We start from the raw sequence: 24,019 nt of genomic DNA, 5'->3' as shown, positions 1-24,019 counted from the left end.
CAATGACTTTTACTTTCAATTTTACTCACTGAATTGGTGGTTATAATAAATTAATAAAGTCACAGTGACTAAAAGAAGGCAATTCGTAGAGCTATTAAAAATGCAAACAGCAATAAATGATGGAGAGTCTGGAGAAAAAAAGCTATGCATCAGAGTATAATAGCTCAAATTGAGATATTTTTAACCTACTCATAACCTACTCCTAAAATAATCTTGTTATCCTGAAATAAGTCTAGATACTTTTTGTTAACTGACAAAAAGCTGTGAAATAGTATGTTTGTTTTTTAGCAATTTCTAAACATTCAAAAACAATATGCGAGATCGAAGTAGTTGGATGACCTACTACTTCTGGAAAAATTCTGAAGTGCGCATTCAATGGGTGCTATGCTATCATATGATGTCACGTGAGAGAATTCATGAATGGGAGTAAATTGAAGCAACTGGGTAGGTCAAGTGATCATGACAAAATGGTGGACATGGTAAATCCAAATTCCTTTACCACTCACATTCATACTGTGTAGAACATACTTTTCTAACGGTTGAGTAGTATGTAGTATGTTCTAATTTTAATAGTACTATTAACATTCATAATATATAGAACATACATTTAATTTACTCAAAAAGTAAAGTCAAATTCAAATGTAGTATGCAGCTATGATGTCAAAAAAAAAAAAAAGTTGATCTGTTTAGGTGAATCTGCAACTCATTTGGATGTTTATTTCTTCTAAATGGGAATGTTAGCACTGTTTTGGAGAACACTTGCTTATAGATTTCCTGAAGACAAACATACCGATACTAACATAAAAAAAAATGTGGACCTTTATGTGTACCTCAGCATGCAAATGAACAGTAAGATGAATTTCAGCAAAATACACATTTTCACGTCAGGTCAGTAAAGATGTAAGTTTTAGTTTTTTTCAAAGTTACTTTCTTAGGGATATGTAAAGTCTGTGTAAACCTGAATTTGCTATACTTTTATTGTGGAAACATGCACAAAAGCCTGCTCAACAAAAAGTACAAAAATTATTCATAAATGTAGCAACACCAAAGCTCAAAAAATATAAATGTATTAACTTTAAAAAGGATGTTTTCATCTGATGAAGTCTGCTCAAAACGTCATTTTTCAAGTTAACAAATTAATGTTTTTGGAGCTTTGTTATTGCCACCCCTTTGAATAATTTTTATACTTTTATTGGGTAAATAATGTTCTGTATATCATTTTGTAATATATTTCATTTGCTGACTTAAAGTGCCACTTTTTCAGTCTATATGAAAAACTAGTTTTGTGTTTTTTTAAAAAAATGGGGGGCTCAAATGCAAATGGTGACAAAATGAAATGCACATGTATTTGATGGTCTGTCTAAAGCACGTATCAGTCACACAAGTTCAACAATTTATAGACTACTGGACTGTATGTGCACAGGTTTGTAGTGTTTCTTTATAAATTAACATTGCCAACTAGTGTCCTGGCACACATAATACACAGTTTTTAAATTTTTGTCAATATGAATTGATATAACTGAGTATTTGTTTTTGTGTGGACTGTGTATTAGGTGCAAACTTTTTTATTAAATTGATTTATTGTTTATCTATTTATTAGCTAGTTGGCAAGAAAAGATTTGTCATGGTCATTTGGTTGAACTTGATATTTAATAATAACTAAACCTAAAATAAAGTTAAAGTTTTCAAAATAAAAAGTAACAAAAGTTATTTCTATAGGAACCACTCACTACAACATTTTTAATGAACCTAGAATACCATCTACCAGTAATACAACTAAAAGTCACTGTCAGAACGTTCATTTTTAGGACCATATAAATAACTAATTATTTGCAGTTTATCAAAGATGCAGTTTTAGACTAGTTTTAGCCACAAGCTATATAACGCAATTTAAAAAAGAAAAAGAAATGATGGATATGATGAAAGATTGTCACCATGCTTCTTGTCCACCTGTCTAACAACTGAGTGCGGATTATAGCAGGGCATTCTGGGAATGCAAATCAGGCCCTCTTCATACCCATTAAGTCGAGCAACAGCTTCAAACGGCGATTTGTTCTGCAAATAGCCCATTCAGACCAGGCCCAAAAAGCTGCAACACCTTTCTCTCCCCCTTCGGTAATTGAATCTTCAAAGAGGGCATTTCAACCCCCCCACCCAGTCCTCCGTCCTACAAGCACCGCCGAGTGAATAGCATGTTCATATGAAAAGGGAAGAAAGTATACATGTTTATCCATGTTCAATTAGCCACCCCATCATCTGCATTCATAATTGCGGCATAAGAACACGCAGACACACAATTAAGGAACAGATAGATGGCACTGCATTCATCAAAAAAAAACAAGCATAGTTTTGCTAATGAGCACTGAAACTCGGCGAGATGAATTACAACGAACATACAATCCCCCTTTGGTCTCCTGAAGGAAAATTGGACGTTCTTTGAGATTCTGTATATGGTTCATATTGAGTGATTTGAGAAAAGAACACCTGTAAGAGATTCAGGACCAACCCAAACGTACATAAAGCTGCTTAAGACAAGACTCTGCAAGAAGAAACAGACATTCACTTGTCAATTTTGAGTTATCCGCTTGTTAAGTCGTGATGTATGGAATACTGTTTTTGGGTCCAAGCCACTACTCATTTGAATAGACCCTGTTCACATTTCTGAGTTTCTCAAGGGTGGAAGTCGTCATAGTTGGGTAAACTTAGAGCGCAGTGAATGGGAGAGTACAGCAAATAATTTTTTACAAACTTATTTGCTGAAATAATAAAAGAAAAACTCCTTGATGGTGTTATCAAGACTTTCAGAAAAAGGAAAAAAAAAAAATAGTGTGAGACTGATAACGTCAGCCAGAGGAGAGAATAACACCAAATTTACTCTCTGCCCCATAGACGTCGCATTAGAAACACTTTGCACAAGCGGTAATTTGTTTATTGTAATTTGAAGCAAAGATTATGTAGTACATTCATAAGTGCATATAAATGTTCATGTTTTTTTTTAATCTAAATTATTTAAGAAGTAAAAACAAAAAACGCGTCTTAACAGTCTTGTGAAAAGGGTCCATTGAGGAAAAAACTCATTTATGACCAGTTTTTAGTCATATCACATAGTCATACCTGCCAACATTTCTCTTAAAATTTGGTAGACCGGAAAGGGGGAGGGGGTGGGGTGTTCGGGGGTGAGGTGTCTGAATAATACTGTTAAGAACCGGGTTGATAACTATACTGTGGTGTTATTAACTGTACTATGGAGCGTGTTTTGGGCGGCCGCTGCTATCGGATACTATACCAAAGTTGGCGACCACTTTCTGGCCATCAGATATTAGGCATGGATATATATATTGCAATCATGATTTTTGAAAGTAATATATCAATTTGTAACAGTTTATTACCATTTGTTGAGACTCAATACAGTTTGATGTGTGACGTCCCACTTAACAAGCAGATTCTGGCATGTTTTGTTTTTAGTTCAATGGTAAGAAAATGTACAAATTACAATTTTAAAAGTAGCTTCTGTGGCATTTTATTTGTTTTATCTATTGTCTGTAGATTAGGCTTGGGCAGTAATACAGTAATATGGTACACCGCAAGATTTAAAAATAGAAAAGGTATCAGTTTCAATAACGTTATACCGTCACAAAAAATGCACTTATACAGAAGACAAGGATTAAATATTAAATACAATTTATTTAACGCCTTAAAATGCATAGGCGTGGTTGTCATCACAGGACAGTGTGGAGAAGGAGAGAGCTGGTGATAAATGGTGAGTCGCACACCATGTAACCTGGTCTAGAAAAAGAACACAACTTCTGTAGTTTGGCAGTATTTTTGGCTTCGACCAAATGAGATGGGAGAGGTGGTAAATACAGACGAGGCAATTTTCAAATTGTGCAACAAATAGGTGACCACGAGAGATGGAAATACCTTAAACCCAAGCTCGCATTTACGAAACCACCATGCTGCGAGGATGGACCAGAGTTCACTTAGTGCAACTGTTTTAACGCCTCCTGATGCAGGACCAACAACATCTAGGTCCACCGCCAGTATATATGCAGCCGACAATAATGGGGGCCTTCGGTAAATAAAACAAAAAAGTACAAAATGTACTATGTCTATTGGAAAATCTGTACTGATGCATTGAAAATATACTTGGTGCAGGAAATGGTCTCTTTCCACACAGTGGAAAAACATTCTGTCTGAGCCTTACGACATATATTTTTTAAATTATTCACGGTAGTACCATATATCGAGGAAAAATAAGGAGGAGGTTTTGACGGTATCTAAATTTGCATTCCGCCCAAGCCTACTGTAGATTTAAATTAGATAAATATATATGTATTTTTATAATTATAATGTTTATAAAAGCAGTTTTTTCCAATTTAGTTTTTTTTCCCATTTGCAGTGTGTCATAAACATCCACTTCGGCAGTACACCAAACCTTACAGTATTTAAACCTTATATTCTAAAGATTTGTACAGAGCGATACGTTCAAATGCACTCTGCCTGATTATACACACAGCATTTTATTCTACAAAAAACAAACAAACAAACAAAAAACAAACAATTGGAGGTAAAAATAAATAAACCTGGCTGTTTGCAATTCTGAAATATGTCCCAACTACCTCTGTAAATATTTTGTCAAAATTAAATAAATAAATACTACTAATAATAAAAATAATAGTAGCAGTAGTAATAGTAGTAAAAGTAATAAGATAGCAATATCATCATCATCATCATTATTATTATTAACTTGTTAGATTTTAAATATTAACTTGTTCATTATTATTAAGAATATCATTATTCATAATAATAGTAATAGCAATGACACTAATAAATAAAATAAACAAGATTTCTTTATCCAACGTTCAGACTTTTGTGCTACAAAATATATGCAAATGAGTGCATACATAATGCCTTGTATGCATATTACAGAAAATGTTTTACCCTAGTAGCCTGCAGTGCCTTTAAACACATAATCCACAAACATCACAGAGCATAAAGACTCATTTGTTTGCCAGATTTCAAGAACGTTTGAGACAGAAACACAAGATTTATATAGGATTAAAAAAGGGATTTTTTAATCTCATTTTTTTATTAATTAAATACACCATATTGGAGCAAATGTCTCTGGAAAATATCACAAATAGATTCTCTCTCATTCCTCATTTATAGATCGACAGCTATGAGCTTCATTATTATTTTTTTTTATGCTTGTTTGTTTGTCTGCGTGATTTTTAGGTTCGAAAAGGGAAAAGGAAACAGGATTAGCTGCTGTGTAGTATGTACGGTAGCCACAATGGGACAAAAACATTTACATGCATACATACTGTACATGGTAAGTTTTACAAATACACCAAGAGTGTTCATGATTTGATTTTTTTCCACAAAAAAAGCCACGGATACTTCTTTGAATCCAGTCCTCGGGATTTTTATATCATCCGAAATGAAACACATTCCCTTTACAACATCTAAAATATAGAAAGAGAAGATACCATGTTGTGAAGAAAAGGAGAATAGACAAGGTAGGAGAAAAAAATAATAAAGAAAACATCAAAAAAAAAAAAAAAGAAGTTCAGTGTTCCCCCACTACATTTTCAAACAGGTTTTATGAAAGCATATTTCAAAAAAACGGCTTTCTCGTTCTGTCTGTTTTTACCCCCGAAAAACGTCCTCCGTCTTTGAGTCGCTCGGGATCAGAGGTCTCTCTTGGGTCAGTTCATGGAGTCCTCAGTTTTCCCCCTCCAGGGCCTCATGGGTATTTTTCATCCATGATTCAGGAGTTTTAGGGGTAAAGGGTGACTGTTGCAGGTCTGCGGTAGAGCTCAAGCCTGAGATTGGCGCTCTGGTTCGGAGTAGCGGAGCATTAAGAAGTGGGATGAGGGTCCAATCCGAAAAAAAAGTCTTCGGTGGCAATGAGCGAGGGGCTGAAATGAAGGCACACATCCTGCTTGGAGCAACACCTACGTCCTAACACACCTAAAAAACACAGAGAGAGAGAGACTTGTTAGACAAACCAACACTCAAAAAAAGATTTTTGCTGCTTGTTCAAACTACAGGCTGGTTTATACTTCTGTGTCGAGTGATCATCATGACCCACAGTGCTTGCCTTGCGTGTTCCCTAGCATTTATATTTCTGCATGCTGTTTGTGTTGCTCTGCATTAACACTTCTGAAATGCTAGCTGGCAGTAGGTATTTATATGTTCCACCATGTCGAGTTTCTTCGCTGGTGTTTTGTTTTTTCTGAATGCTACCTTAATGTACAAGTAGCTAAAACTCGCTCATTCAGGCAGGAACCAGCAGATGTGCAACAACTTTAATCATAAGGTAAACACAAAAGAAAACTTTCCACCTGGAGCTCCTTCATGGGACTCCACACTTGTAAATACTGGTTGTCAACACTAAGTTGTCAATTAATAAGAATATGTCAATAACTCAATTTTGACAAAAATGTCAGATAGAACCTTATAATTCTAAGGTGATGATTTGTAACTGTATTTTGAGGAGCCACTAACATTTCCTCAGCAAGTTGATAACAGTTTAGAGCAGTGTTTCTCAACCACATTCCTGGAGGACCACCAACACTGCATGTTTTGGATATCTCCTTCGTCTGTCACTCCCATTACAGGTCTTTAAGTCTCTGCTAATGAGCTGATGATTTGAATCAGGTGTGTTTGGTTAAGGAGACATGGGCTGTTTCTCAATAGGTGTTCTTCAGCGTTCTTGTGTTCACTTGTCATGTCATCATCAACTGCCAAAGTTCAGTTACAAATCTCAAGACCATAAGAAAGGAGGACGCGTGAAATTTCCTGGATGTGTTCTTGATATCAAGGATGCATCAATGAAGAAGTCCCAGAAATCATGAGGTGGGAAGCACAGCATTTTATATAGATGTATTTATTTAAAGTTCAGAGACATAATTTATTTATCTCAGAAGATTCCCTAAATGAGACTGTGAATGTAAACATTAACATGGAAAATCTTAATCGAGGCATAAACACATTAAGGGTGTTTATTTGCTGAAATTCATATTAAAATTAGTTTAATTTGTATCGTACAAAGTACATTTATATGGTTTTCATGCATAGTATATATTGTGGAAAGGGGAAAAACAATACAATTATGTATGAATGCTGTAATGTTTAAACAACTTTCTGTTAAAAACGCGTGAAGGTCATGTGACCACCAGGAAGAATGCAGCATCTCATTTCTAACAGGACGCGTTCTGTGTTCTCGCAATCTCCCGAGTTCGTTCTTCTGAGGAAACTTGGCAAGAACGATCTCCACAAGAACACCAGTCCGTTTTCAGTGTTTATGGAATTGAGAAACAGCCATGGAAAAAGTGCAGAGCTGGTGGTCCTCCAGGAACGTGGTTGAGAAACACTGGTTTAGACCAGTCATTTTAACTATAAAAATCTGAAGCACAGCACTGTCATCTTTTTAACATGATCCAATGATGATAATAGTGTTTTCAGTGTTAAAGCTTCACGATTATTCTTATCATAAAATATATTTAATAATTATATGTTCTGTATACAGTGTGATATTTTGCTACACGAAGAAGATAATTAGCTTTGAATGCTGGCCTTGACATAATTATGAAAATTAAATAACTACAAAATTATTACATTAATTAAAAAAAAAACTGCTTTAAAATCTATCATTTTATTAGTCTAACAACTTATATAAAGCAAAGAAATATCAGTCAAAAACAAATGTCAAAAAAAAGCATGTCCTTTTAAACCCTTCAATTTCTTTTGTCAAACGAAGACCGCCCGCTCTGCTAAAGCCCCCTGCTTAACTTATTGATCAGTAAGGCTTTCCAATCCATCTGCTGCCCTATTTCCTCAGCATTTGAAGCACATATTGTAAAGTAAGTCTCTTTTGTGTCTCATTTCTAACAATGATGTGCCACAGTCCCCAGGGTGCTAAGTTCTTGCGCAGCCGACACAATTATCCCAATATCCAAGTGCTGCTTTCACAGACAGTTACGGCAAACTTTTTCCCCCCTAACATTCTCCTTCCTTTTGTTTTTTAAACATTCTAGGGGGGCAATTAGTTACTAAGGGGTTTCAGACTACTGTAATAGTAATTGCAAGCCCCCCACGCCACCCCACATTGGAGGGCTAATTAAAGAGACGGAGGCTGTGAAGGTTTGGATCCCCTGGGTTCAGGCTCAGCATGAGAAAGGTAATTTGTCTGTCCTGAACAAAGAGATTAGGAAGAAGCCGGGGAGCTACTTAATAAATGAGCATCAAATGTCCTCAGCCGTGGACACGGACAGCACCAATTATGTCACCATGAAATTGCACATAATAAAAACAATGGCTGCCGGACGAGGCCTCCTATCTGTCTGGGGAAACGTTCAGTCGCTTCTCTCCCTCTCTCTCTCTCTCTCATACACACACACAAACGCAAGCGCCATTCTCTACTGGTTTACCTCAATTTCCAGCTCAATTTTAATCCACTTTTTTCAGCATGTGATTACTGCATTTCAAATTACAGGTTGCACATTCAGTTTGGGAGACTTACATTCAAAAAGAACTGAAACAATCACTTCATTTATAAAGGTTGTGCTACAAATAATCCATAATTGTGGGGAAAATGGACTTTGTATCACTGCACAGTAGAATTTGATGTAGCAAGGGGGGATTCAGGTGATTCGGAAGACCCACCCCTCACTGACAAAGGTTCAGAATATGTCTCATACATGAGCTCATTTGTCCTATTTTCACTGCTATGCCATTAAAAATAGTGAAAATTTTCAATTGAAAAAGGCTTTAAGACCAAGCGGAATCCTCTGTTGGCTGTTGTGACTTCAGCTAATCAGTTTTGTTCAATGCAAACTGTTATTTTTCATCAGTCCAACATCCAGCAGTACAAGACAACATACAATCGGATGTAAGTGAAGTCATCTTTCGCTACTGTATTGTTCTTAAATTTAATTTAAATTGTTCTTAAAGTAACTTTTATTAAATCTTGGACCTTATTCTTGAAACAAAAAAATGACCAATAAAAGGCCCATATTAAAATTAAGTTGAACACCAATTTGACTATTGTTGTTATCTATGAATTTTCAAATGTACTTTTTTTACAAGAGAGGCTCATTTATTTTTTCTAATGATAACTGATATGATAAATTAGTATTTTAAAAATAAGTATTGTATTCATATTTCTTTATTCGAAATATTTAGGAAACATTTTTTGTACATGAAAAAGTTTGGTTATGATGACCATCCGACAAGCTAATCCGGCTTAATGTCACTAAAATGCAATATTTAAAGCTCATAAATAAATAGAAAGGTTACACTTTTTATTTGATGGTCCATTGGACAACTTACACTATCCCTAACCCCGACCCTAACCCCAACCCCAACCAGTCTACTCATAATCTAATGAAAATTAAATTCAACAAACAGACTAAAAATTCAACTTAAATTCAATCAAAATAAAGTGTGATAACTGCAAAAATCATATGAACATTTTCATATTAGTCAATAATATTACTGAAAATAATTTAAAACTGAATAAATAAAAGTTACACAAGTAAATAAATAGACTCAATGATGGGCTAAAAATCTGTGGAAATCAGCAGATTTCTGCGTGTGTAGATTGCGTGTGGGCCTACTTATGAGTCATTTAAACTGAAATGACATTAAACTGACTTAAAGGGATAGTTCACCCAAAACTGAAAATTCTGTCATCATTTACTTGTTCCAAACCTGTTTGACTTTCTTTCTTCTGTTGAATACAAAAGAAGATATTTAGGAAAAAGTTGAAAGCCTGTAACCATTAACTTTTGTAGTATTTCATTTGCTGCTATGGAAGTCAACGGTTACAGGTTTTAATCTTCTTCAAAATATCTTCTTTAGTGTTTATCAGAATAAAGACACATAAAGAACCACCTGGTGAGGGTGAGTAAATGTCAAGTAAATGTTTATTGTTGAGCAAACTATCCATTTAAAACAGCTTGTTTTAACAGCTTAAAATTCAAGTTATAAAAAACAAATATCTTAGTTTAATAAGTAATACTTTACATAACTGTTATCATTACTAATCATATCATATTTACAGTTGAAGTCAGATTTATTAGCTCCCCCTTTGAATTTTTTTTCTTTTTTAAATATTTCCCAAATGATGTTTAACAGAGCTTTCTTCTGGAGAAAGTCTTATTTGTTTTATTTTGGCTAGAATAAAAGCAGATTTTATTTTTTTAAAAACAATTTTAAGGTCAAAATGATTGGCCCCTTGGGTTTAATAATTCTGATTTAATTCTTAATTCTGACTATATAGTGCACGATTACCGCAAAACATCACAGGACGTAGAAAAAAACCTAAACTGCCATATTTGAGCACTGCAATCTCAGAAACGATGCACAGCGAATCTTTCACAGCAGCTCGGCATGGCTAAGGTTTCATCATAAGCATTTAAATCTCTTAGCATCAAGCGAAAAGGCGACTGTTTAAATATCTCCCGAGGACACGTGGACCTTCTCCACTCCTGCCGGTGAAAAAGGGCGTCTGGGTGTATTTAAGAACTCTCTCTCTACTATAATTAAAGCAGCGCGGCCAATATTCAGATTGCATTTTAGCATTAATAATTCAGCTGTTTTCACTACAATTGATGTCGGCACATAAATAAACAATGAGGCCTCATATTTACACAGCGCCAGCCGCCGAGCGAGAGCAGGAGGAGGAATGGAGGGACGGGGGCTTAAACAGACATTTAAAATTAAGCTTGATAATGCGAAGGCTTTCAATTTGAAACGCAACACGCTCTTGGAGCTAATTTGTAAAAGTGACGATGCCTTAAAAGGCCTCTAACGGAGCACTGAGCTTAATGGAGCTCTTTCTCCGCTCTTTCATCCAACTATTTTTTTCCCCCTGTTGAAGGTGAAATAAATGTTCACTAGGAGACTCAACAACTGTCCGATCACTCTCTCTCTCTCTCTCGTACGCACTCCCATATCCCTGTTGTCTCCATATCAATACTGATTATGTGTCACTGAGCCGTTATTTTCAGTGCTGCCGAGTGATACAATCGGCTGGTGGCTGACTGCACAATGAAGTCTTATTGCAGACGGTCCCAAAGGCGAGAAGGGGAATTAGGTAAATAATTTGCCTGCTTGGCGTCTGGTTTTGTTTATTTAAAGCTTGCTGTGCAGCGTCAGAGGAGCAAATAGTCAGACAGAACTATGGCGGTGAAAACATGGCTGAAAAATGGAACAGAATGCTTTATGCAAGCTAGCTATTATATTGTTATAGAAGCCTTCTTGTAAAACCAAAACAAAGAAAAGAAAAGACACCATCTTTTTGCTGCATCTTTAGTGAGCATATAAGGGATATAAATTGGTTATGGAAATCTGTGACAAATAATTTTGCATCTGCACATGAATTATATAGAATCGGTACTGAATATGGGTCGTGGTTAGGAAGAGGAGAGAATAATTTTTACTTTGCTTACCTACCCTAGTACTTAAAGACTTACATTAGCTGTGATCTCATTTGAGAAAGTTAGCATTAATAGTGATAAATTGTCTTTTAGCTGGGATGAAATACGCTCGGGCTGCACGGTGATGCAGTGGATAGCACATTCGCCTCATGGCAAGAATGTTTTTGGTTCGAGCCCCAGCTGGGTTAGTTGGCGTTTCTGTGTGGAGTTTGCATGTTCTTCCCGTATTCGCGTGGGTTTCCTCCAGGTGCTCCGGTTTCCCCCACAAGTCCAAAGACATGCAGAATACAGTAGGTGAATTGGGTAGGCTAAATTGTCCGTAGTGTATATGTGTGAATGGATGTGCAGGGATGTTTCCCAGTGATGGGTTGCTGCTGAAAGGGCATCCGCTGCGTAAAACATATGCTGGATAAGTTGGCGGTTCATTCCACTGTGGCGACCCTAGATTAATAAAGAAACTGAGCCAAAAAGAAATTGAATGAATGAATGAATTACGCTCGTCCTCCAGATCTGATTATAGGTTAGGAGCTCAGCATTACATATATTGTTTTTTTAACATATTCTTTAATATTATAAAATGTGTACATAAAAACAAAAGCAATTTAATAGAAGACTGATTCAATGATTGTGCTTGGCTAAATAATGTCTGTGTCAGATGGATTTTTTTTCAGTCAGAACAGTTTTTTCATAAATCAGTGCTGTAACTAAAGCAAATTGTCGGCAAAACCTCAAATCTCTGCCCCATCTCCATTTTGAATAAATTGCAGTTTGGCAGATCACAGAGCTTGTTTGCAGTGCAAAAGTAAATAAAAACTGTTTTTTTTTTTTTCACATACATACAGTGCATTTTTTGTTTTTTAACCTAGAATTTGTCTGCTTGTCACCACCAATATTATCCTATATAAGTTTCTTTCAATAAACTTATAGATATTTTAAGAACAGAAAAACTGGGCACCCATTTTAATACAATGTATATATATAATTTAGAATTAGCAGATCACAAATATATATATATATATATATATATATATATATATATATATATATATATATATATATATATATATATATATATATATATATATATATATATATATATATATATATATATATATATATATATATATCCGCTGTCGCCACTGGCTTGCATGGTTCAGGATCTGTAGAGCTGCGCATCGTTGGATTTGCTCTTCAATATTTGGACTCTCAGTAGTGATTATTAAACCACACTGAACTGAGCTAAACTGAACTGAACTTAAACACTACAAACTTAACTACACTGTTCCTATTTACTGTGACCTTTTATGTGAAGCTGCTTTGACACAATCTACATTGTATAAGCGCTATACAAATAAAGGTGAATTGAATTGAATTGAATATATATATATATATATATATATATATAATTGATATATAGTTGCGGAAAGACATTGGAGTTGCAGTTATTTCTGGATGAATTGTGTGGAGAACAATGCCATCGCGGTGTACCCTGTTTTTTTCTTCATAATTTTTTTTGTCTAACAGAAGTTACTTCAACAATGCAAAAAAACATCTGGTTGTCTTAATTTCCACTGATTAACCTTATGAGACATTTTTGATTTTACATTTAAGCTCCATTTAACTTTGATTTAGGTGAACTGTTATCACACAAGAAACTTTCTGCATATATGTGAAGCCATGCTAACAAGTAGCAGGTTTGGAGTTTTTCATCCAGGAGTGGTATGCGGATATATGAAGTGATTAGAAAAATGTAAGTGTAAAACTTAGATGACAGACTATGGCTCTTACTTTCTGGTCAGGCAGTAGAGGGTTAGTCTGCAGTGAACTCAAATGGCCATTGATGAGTGCTGTGGGTCTGTCGTGTTCGCAAAACAAGCTGCCGTTGATGTAGTGAAACCGGTCACCAGGGACCAGCCGGTTCCGGCAGGTAGAACATGTGAAACACTGCAGGAAACAAAGAATAGGACTATATTACCAACAATCCTCAGCACATTATTACCAACACATAACCTACAGAACATTTTCTCGAAAGGTGGAGCTATTATCCAATTAATTATATTAATTTGCAATTATTTCTGCTGAGGGTTCTACAAGGACACTTAAAACCCTAATTAAAATGTACATAAAATACATTTGATTTGGTATCAATCATAAGCTTATGAAAAACTTTTCAATAGAATGCCTTCAAACAATCAGCAAACTCTATGGAGTGTGAAAGGATTCTGTAATGCAATTGAGCATTTAATTTCAGAGCAGAAGTGGTCACTTCAAGATAAAAGGTTACCTTGAGATGGTACACGTTTCCCTGTGCCCTCATAACCAGTTCACTGGCTGGGATGGACTGACCACATGCACTGCATGCCCCACTGTTCCCAAATAACCTAGAACAAGAAACAGAAAACATGTTAGTAGTTCCAATGCAACATATATCCAGAGCACTGAATATGTCTTAGATGAAATAGCGGACATCTGTGAAATTGTGATAACATGTAAATGACCATCAGCAAAATATGGCAGAAGATATCCATCAATCAATATAATGTCACACCAAGATATCATGACCAATATTTTAAACATTAATGATCCATTTTAATATATATATAACAAGTGTAAACAAAGGCAGTTGTCTGCAAAAACTATTTATTTATTTGCATTTTTTTCCAATTCAGTGACATTTTATAAATAACAAATTGGATGCCGTTCTTTAAATAAACCTACTGTATAAGAATTATTATTGTTATACTACTGTTTGAAACATAACATTAACAACTACATGCACAAAAAAAACAAAACATTTTGGTAGGGCATATATTGCATACAGGCTCCCTTGTTGTTCATTACGAAATATTGCTACACTACTATTCAAAAGTTTAAGTTGTTTTTATTTTTTAAAGAATTTATTTCTGGTCAGGTTAATGTGTAGCTGCTGAATAACAGTACCAAATGCATGTACAAATGCAATTAAAAGTGTATACATTGCATACAGACTGTTTTTTTTTTTTTTTCTAATTTTGGAGCTTAAAAGCTATGGTCACCATTCACTTTCATTGTATGGAAAAGAACAGCATTAGCATTTATCAAAATCTCTCCTTTTGGCTTTTATGTTTGAAAGTCAGTCATTTGGCATAATAACACCCTACTGTTGACTAAATGACAAAACTATTAATTTACTGATGACTGAGATTGAAAATAAAACACAACGGATATGGATAGCGCAGTCATTAATATAATGAATACTTCCATGTGCATCAGCAAGGTTTATTAACCTGTTTGGCCTTGTTTTACTGTAACAATGAAATCCTTGAGCAAGTACAGGTTAAATCATTTCAATCTTGTTCCAGGGCCTCTTCCTCTCCCTCTCTCAGTCTCTCTCTCTCACACGCACACACAAACAGAACAAATTACATCTTCAATATTCTGATGTAGGAAAAATAAAATCATAGTAATATCGCAAACCAAATGAAAAAATCCTGCATCCTGTCCTCCAAAAGCCTCTACCACTGGGACTAAGTATTACCTTTGGTGCTCATTTTTTGCAACCTAATAATAACCTAGAACATAAGCAATCAGGGCCTAAGAATATTTGATTGTACATCTAGGCGGAGACACAGCGCTTTTGCCATTAGGACTCAAGCGAGTGCTCAGTCACTGCCGCCTTTCCATTAGAAACCCTCGGCTACCCGGGTTGATATATAATGTGCATGGGTTAACCTTTTCAATCATGGTGTCAACACTTTAGATTTGCTTCTGCTCATCTCTTTCGTCTCTAACCTTCCCTCTCTCTCTCTCTCCCTCTCTCACTCAGTCTCTTGATAATGAAATGCTTGCTCCTGCTTCCTTTCTATCTGCCTTCTGAGTCCACAATTTAGATTACTTCATCTTGCCGAGCAACAAACTGAATGAAATTTCGATTTGAGCAGAAAGTAATTTACTGGGATCTGGACCCATTTGTCATCATATCTCACTGGCTGTTTGCTCTATCACTGCACTTTTCCTATGCAATCAAATAAGACCACAGCATCTGACAAGCTCCAGAGAGAGGGAGAGAGAGAGAGAGAGAGAGAGAGAGAGGGAGGGAGGGAAATATGAGGAAGGAAGCAAGAAAGAAAAAGACTGTTAAAAGGAAAGAGGGAGGGTAATGGGGAAAAGACACAAAAAATAAAGAAGGAAAGGGGAAGCATTGCGAGTACCTTCCGCATGCACACGGTTACAGATTAATCTAAAAGTTCAAGGATGATTTGGTCCCTTAAGAAGCTTCCAACTGGTAAACGTGCATTGTGTGGACGCTGATACTACATCTGCCACGCATTAGAACATGTGCGTTCCGACACTGAAACAGCTGTCACCTGCGACGTTCTGCATACGCGCGTGGTGTTTACTGAGGCCGCTACACAACGAGCAAGTGAAGCTTCAAGAGTTTCTCTTCAGCGGCGGCTGTAGGGTGAAGGGGGGGAGGGGAAAACAAATTTGGCTGTGGCATCGATTGGAGCAGCTCAATCAAAACTCAATTTCAAACGTAATTAGCTGTAGGCTTGTGACAACAGCGCGGCTTCAATGGCGTCGATGGGCCAGTCATGCTAGGCAAATGTCAGGGGGGGAAGGTCTTTAAAACGCTGCAGTTTGATTCACCTGTAAAATGACATCTTCCCCCGGCCTTGAAAAAGCAATCAGCCGAGCCACGACGTGCACTTGATTCGACAATCCCCGAGCGCTCGCACCTAAATTCGCTTACAAGTTTGCATTATTTGGGATCCGGACTCCCCTTTTAATTGCACCAGTTGTCTTCCAGAGAAAAAGCCTGAAGATTCTCCAAGGCAACCTTTTTATTTTCTCGCAGCTCTGTATACGTAGCAGGTTAATTATTTGAGCGGGGGAAAGCTGCTGATAGCATTTGATTTAAAGGCCTGAAGGTTTTAGGTGCTCAATTAAGTTGCTATCAGTCTGCTCCTCACCTCTAATGGTCTCTCTCACCATTGAACTCCTGTGCTGACGAGGGAAGCGTAGAGCAGCAATATCACGGGTCACCATAATTAAGGCCAAGGGACTCTTTAATTGCAATGACACCACCAGTTTTGGCTTCCTTCTCCTCAAATCAGCCTTTCCCTTTGTTGCTTTTCCCACTTTCTAGGTATTCAGCCTCTTGATCAATCAGAGGAGGAGGATTTTGTCAGCGAAACATTGCGGAATGCTGATTTATCGACTTGCTCGGCCTCGAAAAGGGTGGAATAAAGAAGGGCTACAATCTACGGCTGTCTTTCATTACGAAAGTAAGACAAGAAATCTGTCTGCGCTCCATAGGCAATGTCTAGAGGATTTAATTTGGATACCGACTGTGAAGTAAAATACAACCTAGCAGGGCTGTTTTGGGCCATCTGGCAGAAGCTCTGCCTTTTAAGCGGAACCTTTTGAGTGGAGTGATGTAAGTTGGTACAACAATGATTTCTGCAACACAGTCCATTATAAAAATGCCTCTCAACATTAGCAGGCAAAGCACCTTAAAAGCACTGGGCCATATTGATACTTAAGCAGGGCTTTGCATAATGGCAGTGTTACATTAGGCAGAGAGAGAGAGAGAGAGAGAGAGAGAGAGAGAGAGAGCGAAAGAGAGAGAAAGAGAGAGAGAGAGAGAGAGAGCGAAAGAGAGAGAGAGAGAGAGAGAGAGGGTGGGGTGGAAGGGAAGGGTTGGGTAGGGGGGGATTTCAGGCAAAAAAAGCGGACTGGGTTGGGTGGAGGGGGGTGAAAGCAGCCAAATGACACTCGGTTAATTCAGAGTAACAGATCTAGTCCCAAGTGGATTGAAGGCCTTGAATTAATTCTGTTATGACAAATCAAGATAAACGTTTCCCCTAAATTGCATGCGATTTAATTAATTTCTGAGATCCAAGTATTTCCTGGCTTAATAGTTCACATGCTCCCGTGCTGTCATAGTGCTTGAGTGGGCAGACTTTAAAGTGATATTAAATAACCAACTATTAGATTTACCTAGCACGTTCTATTGGAAAAGTGCCATTTAATTACCTGGCTCTATTCAATTAAAAGGACAGTGTTTTTCCCTACGACCTAACGGTCACATGATTTCTCTCTCCCCAAATTAATTCTCTCGCCCTCCCTCGCTTCACAACAGCTCAGACAAAACATTGGGGATGGCTGTAGGACAACATGATTCGATGGGGCTGAAACTGCTGAAATCTACAACTCACGGCTGTTGCCCTTGTAGTTGGCGCTGGTGGCCTCGAGCTGAGTGGTATCACAAGCCTATCATCCCATGTCATTTTCCTCCCATCTGCCATTAGGGAAAATGGGATGCGCTTTCGTCTGCGCCTTCCCAATCAATCGTTAAGCCTTTTTGCATCAGTGGTATTAATATAATTCTGGATATGTAACTTCATTATTTACACAGCAAGGGCAATTTAATAATCCATTACAAAAATAAGGGAGGCCCCTTTAAAATCCCCTAAGGGGACTGGCCTTCGCAATAATCCCCTCTTCTCTCTCTTTCTCTCCCTCGCTCTCCTGCGCTCTCAAAAGCCAATTTGGTTAATTAAATGTTTTGTTTGCAATGTGGCTCTCATTCATTTCGGACACGTCATTGGAAGCGGATAGGAGCCAGGCACTAGATCTCATTAGATAAAACCCATCAGGACTAAAGGAAAATGGAGGGGGACTCTAATTAAAGCTTTTAATTGTGTGGACTCACTGTCAGATGTTATTTTCCCCCTCTCTCTTATCTCTCCTCAGATCACAGGCTCGGGCGAGCTGCGTTTTAGCTCCGTTCTCCCGCCTGACGCGCTCTCATTACAAGGAGAAAGGTGTAGCTACTTTTTCCTCCCTGCTCATTTTAATTAGGCTCGCAGGCCCGATTCTAGCGGCAAGTCTTGTGGACTTGATCCCTTCAGATCAGGTGGAGTGGAAAGAGTGAAGGCACTCTTCACATTTGGACTGGTCGTCTCAGGTTTGCTCTGGTTGACACCTGTTGTTCCAGCCCGCCGGCAGCAGTGTCAGCACGAGGCTTCGCTGAATTATCCAGGGCGTAGCGCATGCCAAGGTAAATACACGCTAATGACTGCTCTTCTGCCAAAAAGCACTATTTTCCGGCAGGAAGTGTGGAATATATCATGAATACTCCACTTTATGAATTACCTTTAAAATTGGTCTGTCTGTTTTAATAAGAAAAATACAGTTGCTATCAACTATTAAAGTCGCTCACATTGGATTCGCCCATTCCTCAAAACCGAAGAAACAATCCAAGGTGGCTGCAAAGTTTGGAAGCGTTTTCGCTTTGCCCTTGCAGAGGTCAGTGTTCAAGGATGTCAGCCTGTCAAATCAGGCCATGCACATCAGCTGAGTGAGACTGCCAGGACGTCACCCGCTTTGGGTGTCAGACTTACTTGCATTAATATTTAAAAAGGTCTTTTTGCTAATTAAATGGTCTCTTTGTGATAAACAAAACATTCCGGAGAGGATGTGAAAACTCTTTTAAATTCCTGCAGAGTCGAAGGTCAGCTCTGCCTTACCAATCGAGTTTTCTAGCATCTCGTAAAGCAAACACACACACGGTTCTAGCAGCACGGCTCCTTTTGCTTAAGAATGAAATATGGCCAGAGAGACAGACTTGCAGATGTTCTGAAGAAAGAATCTCCTTCGTCTTCAGCACTGTCAACATGTCAGTGGCTTGACCTCTTTTTTAAGAGTGTCCCGTTGAGGGTTTAACCAGCACGTTTTAACGAGGGCCGCTGACGGCACAATCTGAGACACATGTTCTCAATGGAAAATATGCTCTGCTCCGTGAGAAGCTCCATGGCTTGTAACTTTTTCCTTAGTATCTTTTTTTTTTCCCTGACAACCATCACTTCATCTAATCATTACATGCCTAATGTCATTTCATGTGGTCGGTGGACTGTCATAATGTCCAGATGTATGAACTATCTGAAGCTTGGTTTCAAGGACTTTGAAAAAAATAAAAATCAGCCAAACTATTCTCAAAAGCTCAGAACACATTACTGAAGAGCCCATTTCAAATCAATGTCGCAAGCACACCAGAAAGCAAAATCAAACTTGAGAGGATGAAGACAAAAAAAAACCTCACTGCCTCACACCTTTCTCAAACACATGAGTGTGGTTGTGACTGTGACAGATTAAAATCAATAATAGATGTGTCTAACCTGATGTAGTCGTTTCTACATAGGATCATGCCACTCTTGGTGTAGCAGGATGTGCCGATCTCTCCGAGCTGGGCCTGGCAGCAGGAACATTTTAGACAGCGGCTGTGCCAATAGCTGTCCATGGCATAGAGGAGAAACCGATCAGCAATCTTTCCCCCACAGCCCGCGCAGCGCTTCCACGACAGAGATCCCGCTCCAACAGGTGGGGGCTGGGTACTTCCTCCAGGGTTCACCATTGTGTCTGCAGAAACATAAAGAGACAGGGAGACACATTTAGAGCAGTCAGTCAAGAGTTAAGAAGTTTTGTTTTATGCGAGTGCAAGAGTACTAATTTATATTCTAGTTTTGTAGCTAAATACAATTCAAAAGCCCTTTCAAAAATTATATATAGTTGAAGTCAGAATTATTAGCCATACCCCCCCCCTATTTTTTTTTTCCTTTTTTAAATATTTTCTAACTAATGTTTAACAGAGCAAGGACATTTTCACAGTATGTCTGATAATATATTATTCGCCTGGAGAAAGTCTTATTCGTTTTATTTCAGCTAGAATAAAAGCAGTTTTAATAATGATAATAATAAAAAAAAAACATTTTAAGGTCAATATTATTAGCTCCTTTAAGCTATTTTTGTTTTTGATAGTCTACAGAACAAACCATCATTATACAATAACTTGTCTAATTACCCTAACCTGCCTAGTTAACCCAATTAACCTAGTTAATAAATATTTAAATATTATTTACTGCCATCATGGCAAAGATAAAATAAATCTTTTTGTTTTTTAGAAATGAGTTATTAACACTATAATGTTTTGAAATGTGCTGAAAAAATCTTCTTAAACAGAATTTGGGGAAAGAAAAAAAAAATCAACAGGGGGCTAATATATCAGGGGGTTTAATAATTCTGACTTCAACAGTATTTACACTATTTACAGTATACAACAGTATTTTTTACACACAGTTAAAAATAAAAATGAATAGTAACACTAAAAGCATTCATCATTACTTTAATCCACACCTTACAAAGCAAACACACCAAAGTTTCCTCAACTTCTGTCAGAAGTTTTGTCTTTGCAATATCTAAAACACCTGGAGCCTGAACGGTGACCCGAAACACTGAATGTTTTGGGAGGCACGCTTCCTAAAAGCTCTTTTGAAATAATTGAAATGCATATAATGCCTTCAAGCAAGTCTGAGAATTGTTTTAAGTGGCAGGCTGTCCTTGATCTTTATCTAAGTGCTGAAGTTAGCTCCTTTGGTCCATTTGTGATAAATGTCTGTTCACTGATAACATTAAAAGTCGCTGGAACAGTTAAAAGGCGCTGGCTTTTGTTAGGTCGTCTACATTGTTTTAAAAATACATTTACCTGAACTTTCATGAGAGAGAGAGGGTGGAATCCAAATGCTACTGTGGCCAGAACTGGAGAAGTTAATTGGGGAAGCCTTAAAGTTGTACAACCCATTCAGAGGTCGACATATTCCAATTGCTTTCACTAAGGTTATCAGATGACAGATTTCCAGCCAACATCATGAAGAACATTCAGCAGCATTCACTTTGGGGACTGGTCACTGCTGCGTGAAATTACCCCTGCTATGTTGGATCATTCTGCATATGCAAGAATCAGTAATGCCGGCCTACAGAAATATCTGCCTCTGACAGAAATCACATTAACCACAAACCCTCATTTACGATTGCAGTTCTGTGCTTTGCTCTGTTGATCCATCAGTACTGTGTGTGTGCACTTCTGCTCCATCTTTCCACGAATACATCTCAAATTTTAATGTTTCCCAGGTTTCACGAGGAGGGCTGCTGGACCGAAGTGGGAAAGATTAAAATTTAAGATATATTCGTGAAAGGCTGTAAGCCAAATCTTTGTTGAAAGGTAATTAGAGGAGAAGAGAGAGGCGGGGGGTAGAAAACATTGCACTGAGAGAGAAAGAGAGAGAGAGAGGCATTCAGTAACCCCATTAGTGGAGGCTCTTAGGGACAAGCAATACCTTAGTGCTGATTAAATCTAAAGGGAGATGAATCAGAGACCGAAAGTGACTCCCCCAGATAAATAAGATCGGACCATCGTCAAGTTTCATTCCCTCGAAGAGGGAAGAGGGGAGATTTGAAGAGAGGGAGGGGGTGGCTTTTAAGTCAAATGGGCAAACTCAAGTAATTACACGGACAGGCAATTTAAGAGAGGGGATGTGCAGAAATATAAAACAGATCAGCAGCCCATGGCCAGTAATACAGATCGCGGTGCTGGAGACTAAATACAGCTGCTCCTGCCAGAATGCACAATGCAACATGGACAGAATTGCACTTGTGTTATGGTTTGTTGATCATCTGTTCAGCACGCGCGCACTTAAGATGCACTAATAAGATATTAAACTCGAAATGCCAGCAATTTCCATCAAGATTACGCCTAAATATGTGGTCTTCTTATGAGTAAACAACGCGCATCTCTCATGTTTAATTCACTACATTATTACGGTATACGTCCGTGACATGCAACACAATTCGCAAAAAAAAAAAAAAAAAAAACACACACAATACATAAAATATAATCAATAGGTAATTGTCATCTTTTATGCTTGCATGTGTGATGTTTTTCTGCATTAATTCTGTCGCTCCGTAACAAACGTGTCTCGTCATACTACGAAATGCTACCATTATTTATAAAGCAAAATACGATTAGTTGTAGAGAAGTGCACTTACCTCTTTGAAATGTAATGGCTGAATGGAGGTGAGAAATGTACAGCAGTCTGTTTTCTCTGTAGATAATATAAAAAAATTACGCGCACAGTCCAACAAACTCAGACGGAGCAGCGCGTGGATGAACACTTCTCACTGCTGTGAAAGAGTCAAGCAAATGGAGTTTTCAGATTGTATTTCCACTGTTGCCGTCACCTTTTTTTCTCAGATGCTCTGGTTATCACTGTAAAGCTCGGCAGCGGGTTTGTTGACGGAGCTGTCGGAAAGGTCTTCGGTAATTTCCATAGATGAAGAGAGCGCTTGTGTTTGTAACTGTCCTCTCTCGCGCGCTGATGTCTCGCCGCTGCTTGTCGCTTGTGCTCTACATGTGTCAGTGACAGAAAAAAGCCCAGAGTAAACCTCCTCTCGCAGGATGACGTCAATCAGGCTGCGGCCAATCACGACGCACCCCATTCAAGCGGAATGAGGAATCCAGCCAATCAAAAGAAGGCAAGGTTGACTTCGACACACACTATTCAAAGAAGGAAAGATTGCGGTTGAGTGGCTCTGTCTGCTTGTTGAGGTTGGACAGGGCAGAGGTGCTCAACCGCCGGGACCGGGTCCCACTAGAGGGCCTCGGTAAACGCACAAGGGGTTTCCAAAATGAAAAAAAAAAAAATAAAATAATAATAATAAAATGACATTTTATTCTGAATTAATTCCTCATTTACAGTGTAAGATCAGCAAGAACCATACATTCATAATATCAATAATTCAAAAGAGAATGCGGTTTTCATATCACTATTACAACAGCTTCAAAAAAAAAAAAAACTGCAAAAAATGTCTTTTTCACTCTTTGCTCAAATTTTCTTTCCTTAAAACAGTTGAAACAGGGGAAGCAATTAAATCAGAGCTCCCTAAATTTTATCTTGCATGTGCAAGAACCCCCATTCTAAAATGTAAAAATCATTGCTATAATTTATTGTATTAAGACCCATTTTTAGTGTCAGAAATTAATATTATAAATGGTTCTATATTTGGAAAATATTTTGTTACAGTTAAATTACATTATTCATTGGTTTTCACTTCTTAATGTTATTGATTTAAATGTATTTGTGTGTTTGTTTTAATCTATTTTTAATAAAATGTAATTAATTTATTTGTTTCAAACTTATTTAATCAGTTTTGTATATTAATTATATATAATTCTACGTTGACATTATATTTTCTAACTTTACATTAGTTTTCTATTTAATATATATTTTATGTATATTTTAGTTTTGTTTAGTTTAGTTTTTTTTTGTTATTATTATTAGTTGGTATTACTTTTATCAGTTTACTTAATACCAATGTGGTATTGAAATAATAATAATCTAATTAAGTATATATTTTTATTAATTTAGATATTAATTATAATAAATTTCCTTTAAAACTGTTATCCCCTTTCTTCAAACATTTCTCCACAGACTGCCAGCACTCCTTGGTTTAAGTAAAGAAGAATGTCTGCAGAGCAAGTCCTTAATCTGGAGAACTTCTGCTCCATATCCACAAAACTGATTGTGGCAGATTCGTATATTAGTAAGTATTCCAGTGTTTAAATTTTCCTATAGAAAAAAAAAATCATTTGTTTTATATTAGGTTGACTGAGGGCTGTGTTAACCATACAAAAGTCCATTTGGTTTCCTGGACAAAGTAAAAATTCACTACACCACTATATGCCTCACGCTCAT

At 37.3% G+C, this 24,019-nt stretch overlaps 1 protein-coding gene across 1 annotated transcript; it reads right to left on the bottom strand.

Annotated features, from left to right (window-relative positions):
* Positions 1-5,044: 5,044 nt before the first annotated feature.
* On the bottom strand, positions 5,045-22,671 carry lmo4b (LIM domain only 4b). Its single transcript, XM_056459792.1, has 5 exons — positions 22,314-22,671; positions 19,610-19,850; positions 13,732-13,828; positions 13,236-13,391; positions 5,045-5,973 (listed from the first exon to the last, which is right to left on the bottom strand). Exons 2-5 carry the CDS (start codon positions 19,843-19,845, stop codon positions 5,965-5,967), a joined length of 498 nt encoding a protein of 165 aa, XP_056315767.1. The 5' UTR covers positions 19,846-19,850; positions 22,314-22,671; the 3' UTR covers positions 5,045-5,964.
* Positions 22,672-24,019: the final 1,348 nt, after the last annotated feature.

The sequence above is a fragment of the Danio aesculapii genome, chromosome 6 (assembly GCF_903798145.1).
Source record: "Danio aesculapii chromosome 6, fDanAes4.1, whole genome shotgun sequence".
In the NCBI taxonomy this organism is placed as follows: Eukaryota; Metazoa; Chordata; class Actinopteri; order Cypriniformes; family Danionidae; genus Danio; species Danio aesculapii.
This window is presented reverse-complemented; position numbering and strand designations above follow the sequence as displayed.

What these genes read in the sequence shown, in the direction of transcription:
- lmo4b (XM_056459792.1), bottom strand. Translation starts at nt 19,845, where the DNA reads ATGGTGAACCCTGGAGGAAGTACCCAGCCCCCACCTGTTGGAGCGGGA. An exon ending in TGTAGAAACGACTACATCAG is followed by an intron (nt 13,829 to 19,609) that starts GTTAGACACATC and finishes TTCTTGTTCTAG; the next exon opens with GTTATTTGGGAACAGTGGGG. An exon ending in GAAACGTGTACCATCTCAAG is followed by an intron (nt 13,392 to 13,731) that starts GTAACCTTTTAT and finishes TGTTTCCTGCAG; the next exon opens with TGTTTCACATGTTCTACCTG.